The 22,801-nt window shown below is 53.2% G+C and overlaps 7 protein-coding genes across 7 annotated transcripts; 4 read left to right on the forward strand and 3 right to left on the reverse strand.

Annotated features, from left to right (window-relative positions):
• The first annotated feature begins 184 nt into the window (after positions 1–184).
• Positions 185–1,300, forward strand: P153DRAFT_217879 (uncharacterized protein). The gene is made up of 3 exons (XM_033662600.1): positions 185–489; positions 544–675; positions 741–1,300. The coding sequence occupies exons 1-3, from the start codon at positions 386–388 to the stop codon at positions 1,234–1,236; spliced, it is 732 nt and encodes a 243-aa protein (XP_033524826.1). The 5' UTR covers positions 185–385; the 3' UTR covers positions 1,237–1,300.
• A 760-nt stretch (positions 1,301–2,060) lies between these two features.
• P153DRAFT_289190 (uncharacterized protein) lies at positions 2,061–3,929 on the reverse strand (the record flags this gene model as incomplete). Its single annotated transcript, XM_033663640.1, has 2 exons — positions 2,061–2,574; positions 2,668–3,929. 2 exons carry the CDS (start codon positions 3,927–3,929, stop codon positions 2,061–2,063), a joined length of 1,776 nt encoding a protein of 591 aa, XP_033524827.1.
• Positions 3,930–4,886: 957 nt separating this feature from the next.
• P153DRAFT_422350 (SET domain-containing protein) lies at positions 4,887–7,565 on the forward strand. The gene is made up of 2 exons (XM_033672363.1): positions 4,887–5,886; positions 6,150–7,565. The coding sequence occupies exons 1-2, from the start codon at positions 5,300–5,302 to the stop codon at positions 7,537–7,539; spliced, it is 1,977 nt and encodes a 658-aa protein (XP_033524828.1). The 5' UTR covers positions 4,887–5,299; the 3' UTR covers positions 7,540–7,565.
• Positions 7,566–7,590: 25 nt separating this feature from the next.
• On the reverse strand, positions 7,591–11,101 carry P153DRAFT_338247 (acetyl-CoA synthetase-like protein; the record flags this gene model as incomplete). Its single annotated transcript, XM_033665775.1, has 4 exons — positions 7,591–8,854; positions 8,906–9,911; positions 9,963–10,708; positions 10,856–11,101. The coding sequence occupies 4 exons, from the start codon at positions 11,099–11,101 to the stop codon at positions 7,745–7,747; spliced, it is 3,108 nt and encodes a 1,035-aa protein (XP_033524829.1). The 3' UTR covers positions 7,591–7,744.
• A 548-nt stretch (positions 11,102–11,649) lies between these two features.
• P153DRAFT_356208 (MFS transporter-like protein) lies at positions 11,650–13,306 on the forward strand (the record flags this gene model as incomplete). Its single annotated transcript, XM_033666631.1, has 5 exons — positions 11,650–11,774; positions 11,890–12,009; positions 12,063–12,206; positions 12,256–12,485; positions 12,537–13,306. The coding sequence occupies 5 exons, from the start codon at positions 11,650–11,652 to the stop codon at positions 13,304–13,306; spliced, it is 1,389 nt and encodes a 462-aa protein (XP_033524830.1).
• Positions 13,307–14,528: 1,222 nt separating this feature from the next.
• P153DRAFT_366030 (HECT-domain-containing protein) lies at positions 14,529–18,811 on the forward strand. Its single transcript, XM_033667954.1, has one exon. The coding sequence runs from the start codon at positions 14,697–14,699 to the stop codon at positions 18,330–18,332; it is 3,636 nt and encodes a 1,211-aa protein (XP_033524831.1). The 5' UTR covers positions 14,529–14,696; the 3' UTR covers positions 18,333–18,811.
• Positions 18,812–19,598: 787 nt separating this feature from the next.
• Positions 19,599–21,801, reverse strand: P153DRAFT_366032 (uncharacterized protein). Its single transcript, XM_033667955.1, has 3 exons — positions 21,316–21,801; positions 21,096–21,248; positions 19,599–21,044 (listed from the first exon to the last, which is right to left on the reverse strand). The coding sequence occupies exons 1-3, from the start codon at positions 21,392–21,394 to the stop codon at positions 19,843–19,845; spliced, it is 1,434 nt and encodes a 477-aa protein (XP_033524832.1). The 5' UTR covers positions 21,395–21,801; the 3' UTR covers positions 19,599–19,842.
• Between the last annotated feature and the right edge of the window lie 1,000 nt (positions 21,802–22,801).

Below are 22,801 nucleotides of genomic sequence, written 5' to 3' on the forward strand. Positions count from 1 at the left end.
ACGGTTCAACTAGCTCTCATTGACATTCATCGCGGGATTTCAATAGCAAGTCTCGAATTCCATCCTGGGCTGATCAAAATTACTTCCACACGGCCATGTTTGCACGTGAGTGAAGGTGAGTACCGGAGCGTGACTGCTACTGAAGCCCCGTCTTGGACGGTAGTCGCCCTTACACCTGTTATGCTGAAACCAGAAGAGTCGTTCAAGCATCCACCCCGTTCCTTGTAGTAGAAGCTTCATCGAGGCTTGCATGTGATTTATGAGGTCGCCTGGGTCGTGCCTTCCTGTTTCGATTCCAACCGTCAACATGCACATTTTCTCTCACCTCACCTCACCTCACCTCTAACCAGCTCCAATCAACACATATCTACCCCACACCACAAATATGGCACGTCGACGCGCTCATTCTCCCCCAGAAGGCGAACCAGCTGCACGAAGCCGCACCAAACCCTCCATCTCGGATTCAGACGCTAGAAGCACTGAGAGCCAGTACGCACCCCGGCAACCAGTCTTGCAAGAAACTTGACCTTACAAAATCCATAGACAAATGCTCGCCCTACCCCCTCTTCTCAAGAAACCACGCAAGGAGAACAATGAAACCCAACAGTTCCGCATCCGCACGGCGAAAGACCAGAAAGATCTCAGAGCGTTGATGCAGCGGAAGATGTTGAGAGCGTACGTTTCGCTCTCACTCTCCGTCGAATCGTATGTATGAACGGTGCTTATTAGCCCGCTTGTAGGAAAGAAGCAGATGAACAGCGCCGCAACGAACTTACTGCTACGCTACTTTCCGCACTCCAAACCCCCAGTCGTCCTGCTCGGCACGTCACAACATTTCCGAATACATCCATCGCTGAAAATGGGACGTTTGCATCTGCAGCCGCGGTTCTCATCGCGAGCGACAAGTTGGTGAGAGAGTACGAGAGGGTGCACAAAGTTATCGTACAGCTGGCAGGTGAGCAAGAGGGGAATGATCCGGTAGCGGATGTATGGAGGAAGGAGGTCAAGGATCTGGAGAGGGTGTTGAGAGCTGGTGCGAGGAAAGCGGGAAAGGATGTTGGGAAGGTTTTGGGAGGTGTGCAGGACGGAGGAGAAGCTGATGATGAGGACGAGGAGATGAACGGAGCAGGAGCGATGCAAGATGGGGAAATGAACATGGAACTCAAAAAGAGCCTCGAGTACATGGAACGCGGTGTGAGGAGGATGGTAAAGGGACTACCGAGGGATGAGGAGTAAGAGCAGAAGTCAATTGGAGTGTATAACGAGTGTTCTTACTGGCATGTAATATTGACAATATAACACCAAGGCCGTGTACGACAAAATGCACACTACAAGCGAAAGTCGTTAGGAAAATGGTACAGATTCACTGCCACACAACCACCAGGTAGGTACTCATCCAACCATCCTTGCAAACCACAATCCCTCGCACTGACCATGCGATCCCATCGGCCATCCCGAGCCTCTCATTCACGCACCGCGCTCGAACCCTCCGCCCACGAGCCGAACACCCGAACATCTCCACCCGGCCCATCGCACCCCACCGAACCCGACGCCACCTCGCAACGGAAGCCGAAAAAAACCAACCTGCACACACGATAGAATGTGATGTCACGGGATGCTCGGACCAGAAGATCGGACGAACAGACGGACGAGAAGCAGTGCGAATCGCGCAAGCTAACGAATGTGGGCACAGACAGACAGACGGAGCAAAATAGAGCACCAGATTTTTCAGACTTGAGTCAGGAGGATGGTGTGATATTGTGTGTGCGTGCATGAGCAGAATGGAAGGATAGATGGATGAATTGACCTAGGGAAAAAGCCTTGCAAGGCTGGCTGTGTAGGAGACTCCGCCGAACAAGGGAGCGCCGTCACTCAGAAAAGCAAAAACGCCAGACGTGACACTCATCCCAGACCGTCACGTCATGCATGCTACAGGTATAGGTAGACAGGTGCACAAAGGAGAGAAAATGGAAGAAAAGAAAACAGGTGTGGCCGTGAGGCGTGTGTTGAAGCTCATCTTCATCTTCAACTTCATCTTCATCTTCATCTCCCATGCATGTTCAACAAGTAGATTTCCTGAACAGGCCCTTGACGCTTTTCTTGAAGCGCATCCAGTCGTTCTTCGCCTTGGATCCGTAGTCGGACTCTGTCTTCTCCTTGACTACAATCTCCATCTCTTTGCCCCTGCCGCGCTTCTTCTCCTGCTTTCGCTTCCGCTCGTTGATGACGAACATGCTCGTTGGGCGTTTCTTAAGGCCCGGACCCTCGGTGATGCCGGAATCCCACATGCCGGCTGTAGTGATAGGGTTGTATGCGGATTGAGTTTTGCGGGCTCGCGAGGGGTCGGAGACGGGGGGTGTTGGCGACGGCGGCGGGAGAGGAGTGGCGGCTGGGGTAGGGATGGGTTTAGTTTCGAGTGCTGATATTTCGACGGAAGGTCGTTCGAGCATAGATGGGAGGGCCAGTTCTTTTATTCGTAGCAATTCGATGCTGCGCTTGCTTTGTTTCTCCTCTTCCGTTTCAGGGAGTGTGTTGTTGTCGAACGCAAGGGCGTAGCGTTTCCGCATGCTGCCGCTCATGCTGTGGAGGTTCGTTGTGTCGATAGTTCTAGCACGGCGTGGGCGTGTCTTTACAACGGGAGAAGAAGGGACCGCGGTTTTGATTGACATGGGAGAATCAGGGGCGTCGAAACTCAATCTCCGTGTGCCTGTTTTGAGGAGCTTAGGAAAAGAGCGGCGCTTCTCGTCACAGGTGGATGAGGGAGACGGGGGACGGGAGGTGACCAGGGTCGACATGGATACTGTGCGGTTGCACGACGGGCGAGATGTTGAGGTGTATGGCGTGGAAGTAGGGGGCAAGACGGCGGAGTAGTCTGGGGACCAGGTTTTGGCGATGACCCAGATTCCAGATGCGACAATGAACTGTCGCAATGCGTCGTCGGTCGTGGTGGGTGGGCGGTCGGTGGCGTTGTCTATGAAAGAGTCCATGTCGATGCTGGCAGGTGTAAGGACTGGCTCCTGCGCGGAAGAAATCAGGCTGGGCGTCGATGGTGACGTTGTCAGCGGTATCGCATACGAATCCAGCACGTCTAGACGGGTGCGGGTCATGGTCGCAATTATGGGATGGCGTCTCGAGTCGGAGCTGATGGTGCTGAAGGTGAACTTCTTGTTGTCCTCGAGGCCTGCTGAAGGTTGCGAAGCAGCTGACGCGCCTGACCAGCGACGCGAGGGAGCAGGTTTGAGGACCCATCGTGCTTTGAGTGCGAGGCCGTGTTCGTTTGTGGTGTTGAACTCGTAGCCACCATTAGGTAGACTAGTCACCTCCCAGCGGCTTTTCCCGTCATTCATACATATTTCTGTCTTCCCTGGTGCACCCTTCTCGCCCTTGCCAGGGCAGATAACACCTATGACGTCTCTCGATCCCCACCTCTCGTCGTCCGACCTTGTCTTCTCACTCTTGCTTCCATACTCCTCTGCCTTGACAATCAGCAAGTCGTTGTGTCCCAGCCTTTCTCTGGTGTTGAAGGCCGGGGCCAGACGTCGTGTGGATCGGGCCTCGAGAAGCGAGAAGGGGATAACCTCGTACACGGGCTTGGGACGTTCGGAGGCGAGGACTTGGTGCAGCTGTAGGACGACCTTGGGACGAATGTGCAGTCTCGAGTATGGGTTAACGGTTGGTGGTGGTTGTGCTAGGATATAGCATGTCTTTGCGCGAGGGGCACGTTTCTTGGGTTTGTCGTCGGTGACGGCACTGCTGCTGGACGATGCAGGGCGTGAAGGAATGTGGGAGGCTGCAGTCATGACATGTTTTTGCGGTGTTGTTGTGCCAAGCGTATTGGCTGCTGAGTCGACAATGCTTGCAGTCTGGTCCACCGGCGACGGCGATGGTGTCTGGCCTCGCAAGTAGGATCCTAGAAGAGCGAGAGGCATCTGGGCAAGGTAGCCAACATTTGTTGTCGGCGAAGGAGAGGGTGTCGGCGTTGGCGTAAGTTTGGGGACAGCGGTATCGGGTGTCAACAAGGCAAGCATAACTCTACTTTGGCTACAGCGCTGGGCTCGACATGCTGGGAGCTTGGTGAGTATATGTAGCCTCGTGGATGAAGAAACAGCAAATAATAGGGGAGCATCAGCACGCCGCCCCTCAGCCTGGACGGCGACGGCGTGCCTTAAGATGAATGACAGGAGGGCGCCGAGGGGACGTGCGGCCGTCGTGTTTGAGGAATACGCAATTGCACAGGCGGACTTACAAGCCACAGCTAAAAAGACGATTGATCGTAGGCAGGGTTAGGAGAGCCAATTACAATTTACAATAATGCTATGCGTCGATGTCTGTCAGGCTAGGTGTGAGCAGGAGAGAGGATGGATAATGAAGAGCAGCATCGCGTCTCTTCACTTGGCTGAAAGAAACTTCCCTTGTTAAGCCAGAGCCATTCTTTTGTCCGTTGGCCTTGTGCACGAGGCTTCATCAGCCCAGGCCGGCATTCCTAACCGTCCGCTCCCCGGTGTGCATCGTGAAGCATGGACTGCTTTGATTGGTCACTTAGCTTGTTTCAGATGCTCATTTGACTAGACTCTCGCTTCTCGCAGCTAAACTCCTCATTCAGCTGCGTTTACGTAGCTGGATGCCTCGCCATGACAACGCCATCGGACCTCCCGTTCTCCGTCAGCGGAAGCCTCATGGCCAGGCCAGCTGTCAGTAGAGGGCTGTGTTACAGCAGGCTACATAATGTCCGCTTGTATCCGACTGGATGCACGAGTTTGAAGTACACGCCCGGTGGTCACCCCTGCTTGGATCATTGTTTAATTCTACAAAACCTGATTGCTTGCTCGATGTCCCTGGATACACTCGAACGAAAGGCTCATGGGTACGGGCCGAAGTGTTCGAGCGGCAAGAGAATCAATGAAACACTGGGATAGCCTTATTTAGCAAGCGAGCAGATACGCGACTGTCCAAACATCTGGGGGAAAACGGTGCGCACCTTCCACAGACGACTCTCGATCTCAACTTGCATTCCACACCGCACCCTTCACTCGTGCTGCAATTGGTGGTCCCGTGCCAGATCGCCTTTTGACAGCATCCTGGCTTCAATTTTCGATTCTGCTTTGCAATCGGCTCCGTTGAGTCCCGTCTTCCGTGAAGATTTTTGTCAGCCACAGCCGAGCTCTCGCTAGCTGTGCATCGTGGAACACAAACTTTGGTCGGCCCCTTGTCGACTTTTAGCGCAACCTCAACTCTGACCGCCGTTGCGGACGAATAGAAACTTCCCGACTCGAGAAGGCTCTCGTCAGCAAGCTCCGTCATGTCATCAGATCAACGTCAACCCCCGAATCAAGACGATACAATCAACACACGTCAACGATCAGAAGAAAGCGTCAGTACTCATCCATTAGCTGAAGAGCTGATACAGTGGTATACTCATCAAGGCGGCTGGCTCAGTCCCGATGTACATATTTTGTTTAGCCATGCGCGCGGCTTCCACATGCAAGCTTTGAGACCGCTGAGCTCGCCAAATGTGGCGTCCTGCCCCCTAAGGCTTACTCTCTCTTGTCTGAACCTAGATCCAACTCAAAAAGAACTTATCCCAGTCACAAGTCCCCTGCAGCAGTGCCGAGGAAAGATCCCTGATCACATACTCACGTATCTCCTTTTGATTGAACAGCGTAAGAAGGGCAAGGAATCGCCATGGTATGCTTACATTGCTTGTCTGCCGGGACCGGAGAGCATGACCACTCCGCTGTGGTTCGATGAGCATGACGTCTCTTTCCTAGCAGGCACCAGTTTAGCACCTGCAACCAAAGAGAGAAAGGCAGATATGCATAAGCAATGGGAGCAGGCTGTAGGTGTCATGAGAGAGGTTGGAATCGCAACGGCTGACGAAATCCACTTGTAAGTTTACCTATCACCCTCACAAATCGAAACGAGTGAGACCTATGCATGACCACGTCCCCGCACAACGAAGGTGGCCTTGCCACGTTTTGTGGAGCAGTAACTCGTCGTGGCACTGAGACAAGACAGCGATGCAACATCCTGTATCCATAAGCCCGATACGTCCTATCGCATTCCTAAGCCCGATACAACCTATCGCATCCCTTGTCATGTTTCAAAATCTTATACCGACTGTCAGTGGGCAATATGCTAACGAAGATCAGGGATCTGCTCCTATGGGCTGCCACAATCTTCACCTCACGCGCGTTCATATCCACACATATCCTTCCTGATCAGGAAACGATACCGATCCTCTTCCCAGTTGTCGACATTCTAAACCACTCTGTCTCGGCCAAAGTAGAATGGGACTTCCAGCCTCATCGCTCTTTTACTCTGAAGTGTCTTGATGGTGCCACCTTCGGTCCGGGTGAGGAGCTGTTTAACAACTATGCTCCAAAGCAGAATGATGAGCTACTCCTCGGGTACGGTTTCTGTCTCGCAGACAACCCTATTGAGCAATTTGCCTTGAAACTCGCCTTTCCGCCTATGCTCCAGGAGTATGCGCAGGAAATGGGTTTGTTAGATCCGAAGAATGTACCTTTCGGCATGTCAACATCTTTCTTGACTACAGACCCAAACAAGGAACAACACTTTCTGCGCGCCAAAGATCACCCTTTCGGACGCTACGATAACCACATACCTTTCTTCCGTGGTATCCCGCCCTACATCGTGCATTTCTTCTTCATACAGTGCATGCTCGCTCTGGACATCGACGTACAGTCAATCAACATCGAGCGCCCAGGCGCAAGAATAACACTGCAAGTCCTAACGTTGTTACACCAAGCCATCTCCCAGCGATGCGCCACCCTCCCACTAACCATCGACCTCGAACCAAAGACCGATAAACAGAGATACGCGAAGATCTACCGCGATGGACAAGCCAAAATCATTCACTCCATTCGTCTCGAGCTCAGTGCTGTGATCAACAACCTGCGTTCCCCCGACCAACCTCGTTTACTATCTCCAGTCAACGCCCTAGCAGCCCTGCAGTCCTCTTTCCCCACTCACGCCTCACAATTCACCGCCGGCCTCTCAGAGCATGATCTCTCTGGGCCAGAAGACGAGGGCTTGATATGGGCACTCCTCCTCACTACGTTCCTTGCCCTGGCCTTAGCAACCCCACCCCCTGCCCAAGACACCTCTTCGCCATCCTTCATCCACGCACTCATGGCAACCTACCCTCTTCCCGCACTGGAAGACGGCATCGAAGACGCAGAAACGTACACCTTCATCGACGAGAACCTGTCTTCCTTCCTCCGCCTTCCCAGCCCCGCCCAAGCGTCAGCATCAGATGAGTCACCGACAGATATGCTTGACGACCTCGGCCTCACGTTCTTGAATCAGCCCGTTGATAATACGGCACCGGTCTTCATACAGGGGAAGACGGAGAATCTGGGCGTCAGGGTGGTGATGTGGGCGATGGGAGTTGTGGATCGGGCGGTGGTGTCTGTGCTTGAGGATGGGGGGCTGAAGAAATGTTTGTTTGTTGAGGAGGGGAGTGGTGAAGAGTGGATGTACAATGATGTCGATGTGTCTGGTGATGGAATGTTGTAGAGCTCATGAAAGACAAGAGTATGACCTGAGGTTTTCACATGCAAGGTATGACGTGACGAGAATCTATTCGTGAAACGGTACCATTGCTGGTATCTGCCATCTATACCATTCCACTCGATCTACAGTGACGAGTGAATCTATCGATACGCGCAGCTCTATTCAGCGACTCTCAAGTCCTAGTAGGTAGTAAACATGTAAGAAACGCTCACGCATCCCAATGCCTCCTCAGCCGCTCAACAACCATCTTCACATACGCCTTATCCGTAACATCAGGTACGCTCCCTATCGTCTCGCTATCCTTCCTCGTCTCCGTCGTCTCGTACTCCAACGCGCCCTTCTTCACCGTCGACGCCTTGGGCCCATACTTACTCTCAAACCAATCGAGCAGCTTAATCGGCGGATTCGTCTTGGGGTCTCTATCCGAATTGCGCAGCCGATCCATCCACTGATCCGTCGGCAGCGTCTTGAACTGCAAGCCCGCCGCGGCAAGCGCAGGCAGCATATCGCGCGTCCAGTGGAAGCGCGTGGGGTTCAGGACGTGGTAGACGAGATCTGGGTTTGCATTGCCGGCAGCGCACACATCGCGGATGATAGAGGCGGCGTAGTCGACGGGCAGCCAGGACATTTCCTCGTCGAGGGCGGGCAGCGCGCCGAGCGTCTCGGCCGTTTGAATCATCAGCGGGATGCCCTCGGTGGTGTTCCACTCGCCGGCTTTGCTGTCGCCGATGAGCTGGCCGATGCGCAGGACGCGTGCGCTGGCGCCCGCGTCGTGGGCTGCGTTGCGCACGATGTGCTCGGCGACGAACTTGGAGCGCGCGTACCCTGTTCCCTGGACGTGTGCGATGTCCTTGACGGGGGTTTCGGGGACGGAGCCCGGGCGCGGTGTGGCGGCGGCAGAGGAGACGGAGGAGCAGAAGAAGAAGCGGGCGGGCGAGCCGTGGGTGGTGGACTGGCAGAGGTTGATGAAGTTGGGAATGGCTTTGATGTGTTGGTCTTCGAAGCTCGAGACTGAGATGTTGAAGTTGACGGCCCAGGCACTGTGGATGACTAGGGTGAGACTCGATCGCAGGTCCTCGAGGCGCGAGGGCCCGAGGCCAAAGTCCGGCTTGCTGAGATCAGAGGGCACGGCGATGACTTTGCGGGACTCTTCGGCGGTGAGGTAGAGATCGCGGGATGAGAGGCTTTTCAGCGTTCTTTCCAGCGCGGCGTGGTCGGATGATGCGCGGACTAATGCCCATACTGTTGACACGTTGGGATCTCGTACTAGTTGTGCGAGAAGGTGTGCACCCAGTCCTCCAGTAGCACCGGTCAAGACCTGCCAGACAGTTAGATTCGCACCATGTTATGTGGGTCAGAGCTTGCTTACCACTACCTCCTTCGACTTCTCCCTCTCAAACTTCTTGAAAGAAGAGTGCTTGGCGATCAGATCACGCATCACTTGTTGCTGATCTTGCGCCGCCTCTTCGTTTCCAGTGCGCAGTCCGTCCAAGAAGCGGGCGAGCGCTGCGATATTCCCTGTTTCGTAGAGAACATTCTGCCCTACTTGGGATTGCCTGCCACCGAGATCAAGCTCCTTCTTCATCAAGCTCCACATCTTCATGCCCTGTAAGCTGTCGACGCCGTAAGCGAAGAAGTCAGTCTCTGTCGACGGCAGCTCAACACCAAGATGTTCGCGGAATCTCTGAAGTAGATGCTGTTCGAGCTCAGGCAGTGGCAGAGCTATTGTGCCACCTTCATCAGCATCGCTTTCGAAATTTGTGTATGCGGTGTTGATCTGTTCTTTGAACTGCTCGTACACTTGGGCACGAATGAAAGTACCCTTGTCTGTGCAAGCGTAGATAGTTGCGGCGGGAAGCACAACAACCAGCTCTTGTGGGACGCGGGAGAAGCTCTCAGCGCGAGCATTAGCGTCCTCGACAGCTGGCCAGATTGCTTGCAAGAATTCTTCGTCAGACATGTCTGCTGCGTTGTCGGCCTTGACTATCAGAAGGCCAGGAACAGTCTTTGCATCGCCAAAAACAACTGCTTCCTTGACGAGGCCTTCTTGGCGTATACGGCCTTCGATGGGTATGGGAAGGACCTTTTCGCCGTTCACCAGTGTCAGTCTGTCGTCCAGTCTTGAGACAAACTTCCAGAAGTCTGGGTTGTCTGGATGGCGCATGAACAGGTCCTTTGTGCGGAATGATCTTGGGGGGTCATCTGAGTTGATGGTGCTCTTCGACTTCAACCCATCGAGTGCGACACACTCGTGGATTCCTGGTGCGAGCTCGTCCATCAATACATACTGCTTCACTTTCGGTAGAATGCGAAGGTAGTTCCATGCTAGGTCCCCTGCTGGCCGGACAGATGTCATCAGCCTGCTGGTCTCCGTTCTGGCATGTGTTAGTTGAGACCTATAAGTCTTGCAGCTTTCGACAACTTACGCGCCATAGTTTGCCACCAGGTTTACCCCGTTCTTGACGAGCATGTCACCAAGGTCGTCTGGACAGGCACTGCCACCATACATGACGATATCAATATTAGCGAGAGCCCGAATGCCCTCTTCCGACTCCCCCAACAGTTTCAGAACATATGGGACGGCGAAGAACAGGTCCGGCTTGACATGGCCGATGATTGCGGTCAAGTTTTGCTTGGTGATGGGCAACGAATAATTCACGTAATACATAGGCTTTCCAGAGTACATCGACCTGAATGTCTCGTAGAAGCCAAAACTGTGGAAGAGAGGCTGTGTCATCAACGCTCTTCTGTCCAAGTTTGCCGAGAAAGCGGCGATGCAGCTGCGATTTGTGAGATAGATCGGCTTTGGTAGGCCGGTGGATCCTGAGGAATGAATAATCACAGCAACCTTGGGGTTCTCTGTTTCCGGATCGTAAGCCCGGGAGAATACGGGTGCGTCCACTCCATAGTAGTCTTCTCGTCCCAAAGATTCCAACAGAGTTACTTTGCGTTCAGCCTGTACCTCTGCCAACACCGGGTGGAAGGTTGATGTGGTCAAGATGGTATCGCATTCTGCTAGCTCCAACAAGCGGAGTATCGCCGGGCTTGCAAGTCGAGTCGAGAGTAAGAGGCTGGCATAACCCAGTCTACTTAGACCCAGGAGTGTGATGATGAAATGCAGACTCGAATGCGCGAGGATGCCGACGACAGGAGCTTTCTCAAGGGTTGAATCCTGCGCACGTGATTAGAATTTGTTGAACGCTTGGGCCAGCTCACCACATTCTTATCAATTGTAAGATTCTCAACACTTGAGTATGAAGTACACACATTGGAGGAAATAATTTCAAAAGTAATTTTTTGGAGAAGAGGGTGTACTGACGACTGGTTTGAGTCCTCTTTTCTGCAGGACGGCTGCTGCGGCATCCACGTATCTGTCCACAGCTTGGGCCGAGTGCTCTTCGTAATCTAATAGACCTTCTTTTGGATACCCAAAGATTGTTGAACCTCGCAGCTCAGATGCGCGTCGCCTGATCAATTCGTCCAGAGTGAGGATTTCGGCGCTGTTCTCGGCGATAATAGATACCTCGGCAGGCGCTTCTTCTGTCATCGTGGTTGTGGAAGACATGATTTGGACAGATCAACAAAATTTAAAGAGATGGTACCATGAACGATCGGACGCATATGACCGGAAATATTTTGTCGCTGGTGTCGAGTCGTATGGTATCTTTATGGAGAGGGGGCTAAGTCACTCGTCGGATAGAGATGCACCATGTCGCGGAACCGGTACCCGAGCTGCTTCACCACACAGGCTTCCTAAGGTTCTGTGGCTTTGGAATTTACCACCAATGTCGACGATGTATCCTAAACCTAGACTGTACCTAGCGGCAACACCTCGATAACGTCCAAAGTCCCGGTCTTGTGCCAGTCACGACTCCACGCATCGTCGCACGATCACCAACGATAAACCGGGGCCGTTCCTTTGCCATGCATTTCCCCGCTTATACAAATGCTTATCACTCTATACTCAAACCCCCCATGGGGAAGTACCCCGCTGATCCATGACAACAAAATCCACAAGTAAGAGAAAAGAAGAGAAGACGACAAATTGGCATAAAACCTTCGCTGCAGCCAACATAGAGCGTCAACCGTCCTCGCCCTTTCCCGAGCGATATTATGGCTTCTCAACCCCCCGTGACCAAGTTGAAGAACGATGTGGAGCAGTTCGATACCATTAGCGTGGCCGAGCACGATGACAAGCCACAGCATGTTGAACTCGACAAGTTCGGCGCGGCGGCCAAGTCAAGTCCTGAGGAGATAGCCCTTGTGCGAAAGCTAGACTGGCACATCATTCCAACGCTGTGGCTAATTTAAGTCTATTATTACCCTTCATACGATGCCGCTAATGTTTAATAGGTATTTCCTCAATTTTATGGATCGAAACGCGATTGTGAATGGCAAACTCAACGGCCTCGACAAAGACATCGGTCTGCATGGCACCCAGTACAACACCTGCGTGAGCATCTTCTTTGTGGGGTAAGTCATACTATCTTCTGGTCAGCTGCACCTCCTACTAAATTGCAACACAGATATCTCGTTGGGCAGGTCCCATCAAACATGCTACTCACCCGCATCAAGCCCGCGTATTACATGTCTGGTTGGATGTTGGCATGGGCTGTTGTATCGACACTAATGGCTATTGTCAAGGATTACAAGGGCATGCTTGCTTGCAGGTGAGTTCTGCCGCTTTCGATCCTGCCACCGTCGGTTAACAGATGACAGATTCGTCCTGGGTATCACCGAAGCGCCATTCTACCCCGGCGGCGTGTACTTGATTAGCGCGTTCTACAACCGCAAAGAATCCGCGACCAGAATGAGTATCTTCTATACGGGAAACTTGCTTGCTAGCTCATTTTCCGGTCTGATTGCAGCTGGAGTATTTGCGGGCCTTGACGGGAAGCATGGCTTGGAGGGTTGGCGGTGGTTGTTCATCATCCAGGGTGTGGTCACGGGTAAGCATTTTGAGTGTTAGCATTTGCAAAGTCATACTAACCAGCTTGCAGTCGGAGCAGCTGTTTTGGCGTACTTTATGTTGCCCAACGCGCCCCTCGAAACCAGATGGCTCACACAACCCGAAAGAGAGCTGGCACACGGCAGAATTTTCCGTGATACTACTGGTCGTACAGCGAAGGTCAGCACCTGGACAGGTCTCCGCGAAGCGTGCTGCGACTACCGCACATGGCTTTTTGCCTTGATGCAGAACCTCCATCTTTCGGCCAACGGCTTCAAGAATTTCCTCCCTTCTGCTGTCGCCACCCTAGGCTTCAGCACCACCGTCACCCTCGTCTTGACTTGCCCACCCTACCTCATCGCAGTCTTCACTTCCGTCGCTGTTTCCTGGTCTTCAGGCCGCTTTAACGAACGTACATGGCATATTTCGGTTTCCAAACTTATCGCCATCATTGGCTTTATCGTTGGAACTGCGTCCCTCAACATTGGCGCGCGGTACTTCGCCATCATCCTATTTGTCGGTGCAACATACGGCGTCAACAACATCAATCTGTCCTGGGCAGCCTCTGTTCTCGGGCAAACTGACGAGAAGAAAACTGCCGTGATCGCGATCGTGAATACTCTCGGAAACTTGTCGTTTGTGTACACACCATACTTGTGGCCCGACAGCGATGCGCCTCGTTTCAGCAAAGCATTGTATGCTTCTGCGGGGTTTTCTGCGGGCGTGGTAATCGTTGCTTGGGTCATTCGAGTGGTACTGCAGAGGGACAACAAGAAGATCCGGGCACAGGACAACGAGGCCATCAACTTTTACGTCTACTAGAAGAGAGGGGTCATGCATGTCGCATAAGAGGTACTCGGGGTATCATTAGCAGATAGACTTAGCTAGTGACCGATAGGGATAGAGGTGTTGTTAGGCACGGCTAAGATACCTAGGGTGTCGTCGTTGACCTGGTTCGAATGCAGAATTTCAATCAGCCATCACGTTGCCGTCTGCCGTACTCAGAATTGATTCGGTACCAGTAGTGAAATATAGCATTGCCGGATACAATACCTACCGTGCTTTCTCTTACTGTAATATGGCGATCCCTTCATGCACATCCTCTCAGTCAGTCGAAATACTAGGAATTAAGGCGCAGCGAGATCTTGCAATTGCTCGACAACTACAACTAAAGTTAGCGTAGAAATCTTCGGCCTGAAACGCTAGCAGTATACGCCTAGCAGGCACTTTTATGACTCTTGTTGGCGTAGTTCTGCTGCTTGTAGGAGCCACAAAGAACACAGCATACTTCCGGCTTTTGCAGTTGACCGAGAGACACCCTCCCGCTCACTCTAACAACAATACACACAAATTAATCTGTAATGCGCCTCGAAGCCATCGTCGTGTTCCTGAATCCCACCCATCACATCTCTCGGTCACTTGAGTCTTGAACCTCTTCCATATGGTGGTAGTTTCTATTAAACATTATGTAATGCCCCAGCCATCCCAATTATCTTGGGCATATAGTTCGGCCTTATGCCTCGATTACTTGTTCAATCAACCATCTCAACTACCAAACTATCGCTCTTCTGGTGCTCTGTTCAGTAGTTTCATTAGACAGAACCACTTGGTGAATCAGATTAAGATGACGACATCAAGGTATATACAAGTAGCGTTGATTTATAGGAAGCTTTGAACGAACATGAAGAGTTAAGAAACAGTAGACAAGGCTGGGGAATTGTAGTCTCTTCTTTCTAAGACAAGTTCACGAGCGCAATTCCACGCCTTTAAGGTACCTTGGCGCTACGGCAAAAGGCTTGACTCGTGCTGATAAGGATGGTCACATCTGGTGGTGGCGCGTACAGACTTCAGTTACGTGTACTTGGGAGTAAAGATGGCTGTCATGTATGTTACACTTGCTCATGAAACTCAGAATGAATCGGTGATGGAAGGCGACGTCGGGTGAAAGCGACGCGATTGCATCAGAACTGTGGCACGGGCCTCATGCGGAGTTAGGGCGGCGATGCTGCTTACCTACTACAATCTACTTCGCATCATTGCCTGATGCTAGAGCTTGATAGAAGCCTCTCGAAGGCGAATCCATTGCCATCCGTCTTTCACGCCCTCTCTTTCCCTTCCTTAGTCTCTGTGATTATACTCGCTACACTCGCCTGAGGACAACCCAGATGGGGACTTGACGCATCTCCAGCAACCGCTCGACCCCTCCGCCACCATGTTCACGAGCTTCTCGGGCAACACGCGTCGTCCACGCCAGGTCAACCTCTCTGGCCGAGGAGGAGGAAGAAACCCGTTCGGTAATACAAGCCATGGCACAGGCACGGGGGCTGGATCACAAGCCGCCATCGATCGCGCACAGCAGGAGCGAGCCCAACGGCAGCGAGAACGAGATACACTGAATGCGGCGAAGCGGATACAGAGAGTGTGGCGAGGCCATTCGGGTAGGGAGAGAGTCGCTGGCGAGCTACGGCAAGAATGGGATGTGGTAGAGGGATCCGCAGATACAGCCTACCGCTCAGAGGCAGAAGCACACGCACAGCTCCAACGACTGCTACGTTTTGCCTCTACCAGGAACGAGGGGGACTTGCGACGAATTCAACACTACGGCTCTCGGCAGATGCTCACGGCGTCGAGGTTAGGTGCTACATTGACGGGATCGTGGCCGTCAGCCTACCTGCGACTAGAGCGTCTCATCTTGGCGGTTCTTCAGCGACAGAACAAAGCCTCGACATCATCTTGGGAGCAGTATAGCAAAACTATCACACTCCTGCGTTTCGTAGCCGAGCAGATACCCTCCGAGACGTCTCAAAATGCAAAACCATTCTACCGTACCCTCGCCGACGTCGTAGCGAAAGTTTCACCCACACTCCAAGGACCAGACGCGGCTAGCTCAGATGCATGGGAGACCATATTTGGATCTGTCATATCGCCCTTGAAAAAGGTGACGGGATACACCCTAGACGCTTACGAGGCTTTTGGCTACATCTTCATGACACTCCCAGTTCTGAGCTCTGACTCAACATCATCACTAGTACAGCAGTTTCGAGACTCGCTCGCCGATTCGATCAACTACAAGCTACTTGCGAGTGCACTAGCCACTCTGTTCAAAGGCTCGGGCGTACAGGCATATCTGGAATTGAAAACCACACATAGCCGGTTAAGACTGCTTGGATCGTTCATCTACTTTCACCGCTACGCCCACAATTTCGACACTCCAGAAGCTTACGCTGTGCACAAAGACTTTGTAGCTGTCGTCTCTTCGTTGCTCAACTCGCTCCCAGTCAACATTGTTGACGGTACGCATCCTATCACAGACGTCTCAGAAGAAGATGAGCCTGAAACGGCTTCTGAGGAAGTGACAGGCTTCTTGAGGGACCAGGTCTTGTCGTTGGTCAATCAAGAAGGTATTGGAAGTTTGTTGGCCGGATCATCACAAGCATCAGATGCTTCAGACGGCGAGAAAATCGAAGAAGCAAGACAACTGGCAAATTATGCTCTTGCACTACTACGCTTCTTTCCACGGAGAGGCGATGAGATTCGCATGTGGCTCTATATTGGCCCACCAGATGCAAGGTCTGGACAAGCCTCGCGTAGGCTACCAGCGATTCGATATTTCTGGGAAGCATCAAAGCGTTCGTCGGTGTTTGGAACCATCTTCCGGGACTCTCGCGCGGCTATTGAACTTCTTAAGCCGAAGTCGACAGCTAACGGCAGCACTACCGAACGCCCAGGCACTTCAGGGCTGACACAACATGGCTTCTGGCAACCGGCACAGCAGGAGCTCAACCGTGACGCTACGATAGCAGATGAGTGGAGAGTCATTCTGGTCTTCTTGGAGCTCTACACATTCGTTCTGAAAGTGACGGACGATGAGGAGTTCTTTTCCTCAGGAAAGCAAGACATCTACTCCAACCAGGTTCGCGACAACGGTCTGCCTTTGACTGAGGTGAAGGACTTGACAACCTTTCTCAAAAATCTGGGCTTCACATTGTATTTTAACGCAGTCGATATCACCATGGCTGAAGAGCGTGCCACTAATACTACGGGTATGAGCTTCTTCAACTCCGCCGCGCTTGACAGTCAAATTCAGAAAGAGTCAGCTGAACCCTCAATTGGAGGTGTCGCTGGCCTGAAGATGGACTACGTTAAAGGACTGGTCACCGGACTTCTTCGTATGGTGTACGAGCGGGATTCGCGACGCAAGTTCTTGCCTGCAGATCATTGGCTAATGACCTCGCGATTCGACATGAAGGGGTTCATCCCAGCTGTGGTGGAAGAGGAAGAGTCACGCCACAAGATCCAAGAGGAAGATGCAGATGATCTCGACGAGGAAGAGGAAGAGTTCGATGATACTCCACAGCTCATAGGCACAGGTCGCACCCAACAACAGCGACGGCTGGAAAGGTTACAGCGGCAGCAACGCAAGGCATCGAGGAGAAGGTATTTGCAAGCTGTTGCGCCGCGCTTGGAGATTCTCCAAAACATGCCATTCTTCATACCCTTCACGACTCGAGTGCAAATATTCCGCGAATTTGTACTCTTGGATATGACCAAACGAAGGGGCAGCGCAGATCCTGAGGCCTGGCGATGGAGGATTATGACACAACCTAACGCTCCTCATCATTTTGAAAAGCACGCAGCCAAGATCCGACGTGAGCACGAGTTTGACGATGCATACGAGCAATTCTATCCTCTTGGACAGGGGCTGAAAGAGCCAATTCAGATTACGTTCATGGACCAGTTCGACGCACCAGAAGCTGGTATCGATGGCGGCGGTGTGACGAAAGAGTTTCTTACCAGCGTGACCAATCGAGCGTTCATGCCATCAGACGATATCGACATGTTTGTGGAGAACGACCAACATCTTCTCTATCCAAATCCTGCGGCAGTCGAAGAGCTCAAGGAGGAATTAAGACAGGAGGGTTTTCCTGAGAACTCTGCAGACTTTCGAAGTCAAGTCAGCATACAACTCCAGCGTTATGAGTTTCTTGGCCGTATCATCGGCAAGTGCTTGTATGAAGGTATCTTGGTCGATGTCAGTTTCGCTCCTTTCTTCCTTCGCAAGTGGGCTCTGACAGGCGGCGCTGGATCCGCTCCCAATGAGTCCGGGTACCGTCCCACACTGAACGATCTCCGCGACTTGGACGAGGGATTGTACCAGGGGCTCCACAAGCTCAAGACCTACTCCGGAGATGTTGAAGACTTTTCACTCAACTTCACCGTCACAGACAACGTCGTCGTAGATCGTAGCACAGACCCCCCAAAGACGAAAGCCATAACTAAGGAGCTGAAGCCTGACGGCGCGAACACTCCCGTAACCAACCAAAACCGACTCGTCTACATCAGCTACATGGCGCGCCACCGCCTGCAAAACCAACCCTACCTCCAAACCACCGCCTTCCTCCGCGGCCTCAGCACAATGATCCAACCCTCCTGGCTCTCCATGTTCAACCAGTCGGAGCTGCAAACCCTCATCAGCGGGACCCGCACCTCAATCGACGTGGAAGATTTGCGCCGCAGCACCATCTACGGCGGCACGTATGTCATTGGCGACGACGGCCTCGAGCACCCAACTATCCAACTCTTCTGGAAGATCATGAAGGACATATCCGACGACGAGCGGCGTGCTGTCCTCAAGTTCGTGACGAGCACGCCTCGCGCGCCGCTGCTGGGCTTTGGCACCCTGAATCCACGGTTCAGTATCAGGGATGCAGGGGGTGATCAGGAGAGGCTGCCTAGCACGAGTACGTGCGTGAATCTGCTCAAATTGCCAATGTATCGCGATGAGGCGTTGCTGAAGGAGAAGTTGCTGTATAGTGTTTTCTCGGGGGCTGGGTTCGACCTGAGCTGAGCTGAGAGGATGGATGTATGGTTTTTGATGGGAATGGTTGGTTAAAGGTAGACATGCAGGCAGACAGACAGGCTGTGTGTAGTTTTCTGGTCATGAACAGTATGGAGTTGCATAGCGTATACACTTACGAATTGAACTTGATCAAACTCGCGCTCTGAACCAGCACAGCACTCACTCATGTGAGACGAGTGCCCTCACTACAAGCCAGTCAAGTCTCAAATCACCGTGCAACATCACTCCACACAAACACCCATATATTCACATCCCTCACACCCGTACAAACCCGCATCCCCAAGTCCCACATAAGCATACCCAACCCGGTACATCCCAAGTAGGCAGTTCGCAGAACGAAACCAGCCCAGTCATGCATGCATGCGTGAGCCATTTCCGCCCTGCGCAATATTCGCGCGAACAAGTCTTTCGATTTTTTTCCTCGCCCTCTCACTCGGTAGGTAAATTGCGCAAGGTGCAAGATATGGTATTTCTCCGTGCGACTTGGTAGCTTGAGGCTTCAAGCGCGGGTTTCGCTGGCTGCTGGAGCGAGGTGCAGGCGAGCGGCTGTAGAGTGAGTGTACATGAATACGATGGATCTGATTGGTCGGCATGCATATGCAAACGTGGATGTCGACATCGACATCGACATTGAAGGGAGAGAGGAAGGAGGCTGTGCAGATGTACGGTACATGAAAGTATGAATGTTGCAAGGCGCGCTCAGTCACGCAGCCCCAGTTCTAGCTGCGTGCAGTGCCGTGAAGCGCGTGAGGCACATGGAGTAAGTGATCAATGACACGTTCAAGATGGCGGAAGAACTGTCGTCATCATCCAGCGCGTGGGAGTAAAGGTGTCTGCCGCGAGTGACGCCGCTTGTGAGCTGGGTGTGTATCAGGTGGTTTATTTGGTGGTGGTGGTGGCTGCGTGTTTGTCCGTTGGGGGCTGAAGGACGTCGTCATTCAAGGCTTATGGCGCGCCCGCTACATCATACATCATGCACCATACATTGGTGTTTTATAGCCTAAACCCGGCGTGCCTCTCGTTCATAGACTAGTAAGTGTACGTGTGGTGAACAAGTGACAAGCAGCGAAAAGCGAATGTAGATTTTGAATTTCTTTTCATTTCATTGCTGGACGTAACTAAACATATCGCCCTGTCTATATCTTTTGGAGAAAACCACCTCCCTCCCATTTGCCAAAAAGCACCCTCTCCAGGTGACTGGCAGACAGACAACCACACCACTAACCAACATGTACATGCGATTGAGAGAAAAGCGCAGGCAAACCGAAAATTATGTAACACGGCCTCGCAGACAAACAACGAGCGAAGTCGAGGCCAGTGCCTGGGGAATATACACCGAGGACCCAAAAAGGCCCCCGTATCGAAGGGAGAAGTCGTAGAGACTGAATAAGAATGGAGGATCGGCTCGAATGGTATCATCGCGTACCAGCAGCGTCATCAATCATGGCGTCATCAGCAGGACTTAAACTGCAGCACTTTGCATTGCCCATACAGGCGTCTATAACCAGTTGTTGGGGTATGTCAAGTCAAAAGCATTGAATGCGTTGAAAGAGCCAGTGCTCTGTTCTATCGGCCATGGCTCGATTGAAATGTCGTCAATAGTATTCGGTATGGCGATGGCGGCAGTCTCGGCAAAATCGTTCGAGAAAGCACTGTGCATCGTGGTGGGCGCGGTATTCAAACTCTTCATAAGGTCTGGCTCGAAGCCCTGAGTGTTTGGCACAGATGTCATAGCAGGCATAGACACAGGGGCGGCGAGATTCTGATTGAGACCAGAAGTAGCGAGGCGATAAACAGGCTGATCCTCCCAAAACAACGATTCGCTGGCAGTGGATGGAGGCGACGTGAATTCCATATCTCCGTACAACGTTGGGCCCTCGATCTCCGAGTGAACCGATGAAGCAACTGTAAGGCCAGGTCCGCTCTGCTTGGATTCGCCGCTGTGTGACATTGGCTGCGTTAAGCTGTCGTCGAGTTTGCTAGGGTCCAGCGGAAGATCACCTGCAGACCAGAGCGGATTGAAGCCCGCAGAAGGCATTGACCACTCATTATCGAAGTTGGGAAGACAATCTTGCGATGGTGACGTAGACAGGCTGCCAAATGCGAAGCTGCCGTTGACGGGCGTAGCCGCGGTGGCCCAAGGCCACTGCTGACTCGAGAACGTCTCGCTGGGGTTACTGCTGGGTGAGTTGCTCTCCTGAGGGAACGCGCCGCTCTGGTTGGTAAACAGGGAGTCCTGGAAGCCGACCGTATCGACGCTAGCAGCCATGGTCGTCATGGGCAGTCCGTCCACGGAGCGTTGGGTGGAGCCAAACATGGCGTAGAAATCGTTGTTGGACAGCGAGAGCGTGTCCATGGAGCGAGTGGCTGGCACATCCGGCTTGCTGTAGCTGTGGTTACTTTGTGTTAACGCAGCAAAAGACGAGTGGCCGTGGAGCGTGTGCGGACGAGGAATCTTGTAGGGTGCGCCCGAGACGTGGGCTGTGTTGTTGTTGCGGTGGCAGGGCTTGTGGTGGCCGTTGGCGAAGACGGTGAGCTGGCTCTCCGAGTGCGTCGTCGTCAGCTTGGGTTTTGCGCGTGCTTCGTGGAGCGACTGGCGGGCCGTGTCGAGCTTGAGGTCGAGGGTCTCGCTCTTGATGGTTCCGCATATGCACTTGCCGCCCGAGTGGCACTGGCAGGAATGGCAGGGACTGTCATGAGCTAGGGCACTGTTAGAGTCGCCGCGAGCACAGGAGCTAGCTAGTGTCTCACCCTTCGTGTCGCCCTTGTCTTTGAGCTTGTCCTTGTCCTTCTTATCGCCACAATCGCACTTGGCGTGGTGGGACTTGGACTTGCGCGCGCCGCGACAGTGCTCGCATTGCTTGACGGGGCGACCCTTGGGGTTGATGTGATGCAGTTCGCGCTCTGTACAGTCTGCTTTAGCTGGTGTCTTGGGTGCGAGAGGCCCACAGGCGCGGCCGAGGAGATATACCATTGTGGTTGCACCCGCTCACTCGATGGCCCTTGATGCAGGACGAGCAAGCCCACTTTTCGCCATCGATAACAGGCATGCCGCGGTCGACACGGCCTTAACGGTCGTCGCAGCTGGCTGGCAACAGCCACGCGGGAGGGGTCAGGAGAGCCACAGGCTGCGGCAGCTGGAGCAAAGACAGACGGCGGCGCACGGGAAGCGGCGCGCCGTCGGATAAAGATACAGTGAAGAGAAAGAGTACGAAAGAGTGTCAAATCAAACGCCAGAGGGTATCGTGATCAATGGTGGAATGATGCCGGAGGGCTTGCTGGCCGAGGACCGTGAACGCCGGGAAGAGGACCGAGTGCGACAGAGTGGAGAGTGGAGAGGGGCGACGAAGTAAGGTGGAACCGAGCGCAAGAGGCGCTGGCCGTAGAGCGTGGAACGGGACTCCTGAGAGACGACCAAACCAACGTGTGTGTGCTGTTGTAGGTGAGGTAGTCGTCGAGGAAAGAGCGAGCGGGCTGGGACGAACCGGTTAAGAGGTCGAGGAAAGAGCGCCCGGCAGCGCCGCCTGCCATTGGCTGCGTGTGCAGCAGGTGCGTAAGAGCGCACGGGCCCCGCATCCCTGCAAGCATGATCAGGATCAGCCATGGCCTCGTTACCTCGAGAGCAAAGCCCTGAGCTGCGGCGGCCGGGCTGCCTGGCGACCAGCACACAACAATCCCACGTCCACACCGCAAGCTCCGCGTCCGTGTGAAAATCCTGTCATCTGCAGCCTGGTGAGATTGCCGACTGGCACCTCGCGCCTCGCACCTTGCACCCTGCACTTTGCCCTCGCTGGAGCAGCCGCCGTCGTGCAGCAGCCACTGCAGTTTGCTCTAGTATAGTCTGGAGCACGTCCGCCATTCGCTGGCGACGGGGGTGAGCTGCACTCTGCACACGGCGTGTTGCATCGCAGGCCCAAAAGCTTGTCCACCGGTGTGAAGCAACAGCAATGTCTGTGTAATCGATTGTCTGGTAGGCCAGCTCTCTCAGGTACACTGTCAGGCACGTTCTCTGCTTGCATGTTGACACCTGGCTCGGGGTCCACATAGGTCGAGTGGGGAGAGTGGAGTGTGGAGAATGAAGAATGAAGAGCGGCGGTCCCCAAGCCTCCAGATCGCTGGGCAAACTGTTGGCGTCCGCACAGCATAAACGACTTTGCATACTTTTTTCGTTCTTGAATATGCGGTGCGTATATGAGTGTTTACTATAGCCTGGCATTTCGCCAGCCATTGTTCTTGTGTGCGATTCCAAGCTGCAACTTTCCGTCGTAGGAGGCTGAGATGGGCAGCTGACCTTGAAACGCTCCGTGGAGAGCAGAACACGAAGAACAGGACACATGCGAGTGTTGTTGGGATATGATCCAAGGTCCAGATGATTGGCTGCAAAGTTATCCTGCAAATAGAGAACAGGTAATAAGCTTAGACGCTTTAGAAGCAGGTAGTAGTTGCAAATACTTTGC

Source organism: Dothidotthia symphoricarpi (genome assembly GCF_010015815.1).
Source record: "Dothidotthia symphoricarpi CBS 119687 unplaced genomic scaffold P153scaffold_8, whole genome shotgun sequence".
Taxonomy (NCBI): domain Eukaryota; kingdom Fungi; phylum Ascomycota; class Dothideomycetes; order Pleosporales; family Dothidotthiaceae; genus Dothidotthia; species Dothidotthia symphoricarpi.

What these genes read in the sequence shown, in the direction of transcription:
- P153DRAFT_217879 (XM_033662600.1), top strand. Translation starts at nt 386, where the DNA reads ATGGCACGTCGACGCGCTCATTCTCCCCCAGAAGGCGAACCAGCTGCA. An exon ending in GCTAGAAGCACTGAGAGCCA is followed by an intron (nt 490 to 543) that starts GTACGCACCCCG and finishes CAAAATCCATAG; the next exon opens with ACAAATGCTCGCCCTACCCC. An exon ending in CAGCGGAAGATGTTGAGAGC is followed by an intron (nt 676 to 740) that starts GTACGTTTCGCT and finishes GCCCGCTTGTAG; the next exon opens with GAAAGAAGCAGATGAACAGC.
- P153DRAFT_422350 (XM_033672363.1), top strand. Translation starts at nt 5,300, where the DNA reads ATGTCATCAGATCAACGTCAACCCCCGAATCAAGACGATACAATCAAC. An exon ending in ACGGCTGACGAAATCCACTT is followed by an intron (nt 5,887 to 6,149) that starts GTAAGTTTACCT and finishes AACGAAGATCAG; the next exon opens with GGATCTGCTCCTATGGGCTG.
- P153DRAFT_366030 (XM_033667954.1), top strand. Translation starts at nt 14,697, where the DNA reads ATGTTCACGAGCTTCTCGGGCAACACGCGTCGTCCACGCCAGGTCAAC.
- P153DRAFT_366032 (XM_033667955.1), bottom strand. Translation starts at nt 21,394, where the DNA reads ATGCCTGTTATCGATGGCGAAAAGTGGGCTTGCTCGTCCTGCATCAAG. An exon ending in GAGCGGGTGCAACCACAATG is followed by an intron (nt 21,249 to 21,315) that starts GTATATCTCCTC and finishes CAGACTGTACAG; the next exon opens with AGCGCGAACTGCATCACATC. An exon ending in AGACAAGGGCGACACGAAGG is followed by an intron (nt 21,045 to 21,095) that starts GTGAGACACTAG and finishes ACAGTGCCCTAG; the next exon opens with CTCATGACAGTCCCTGCCAT.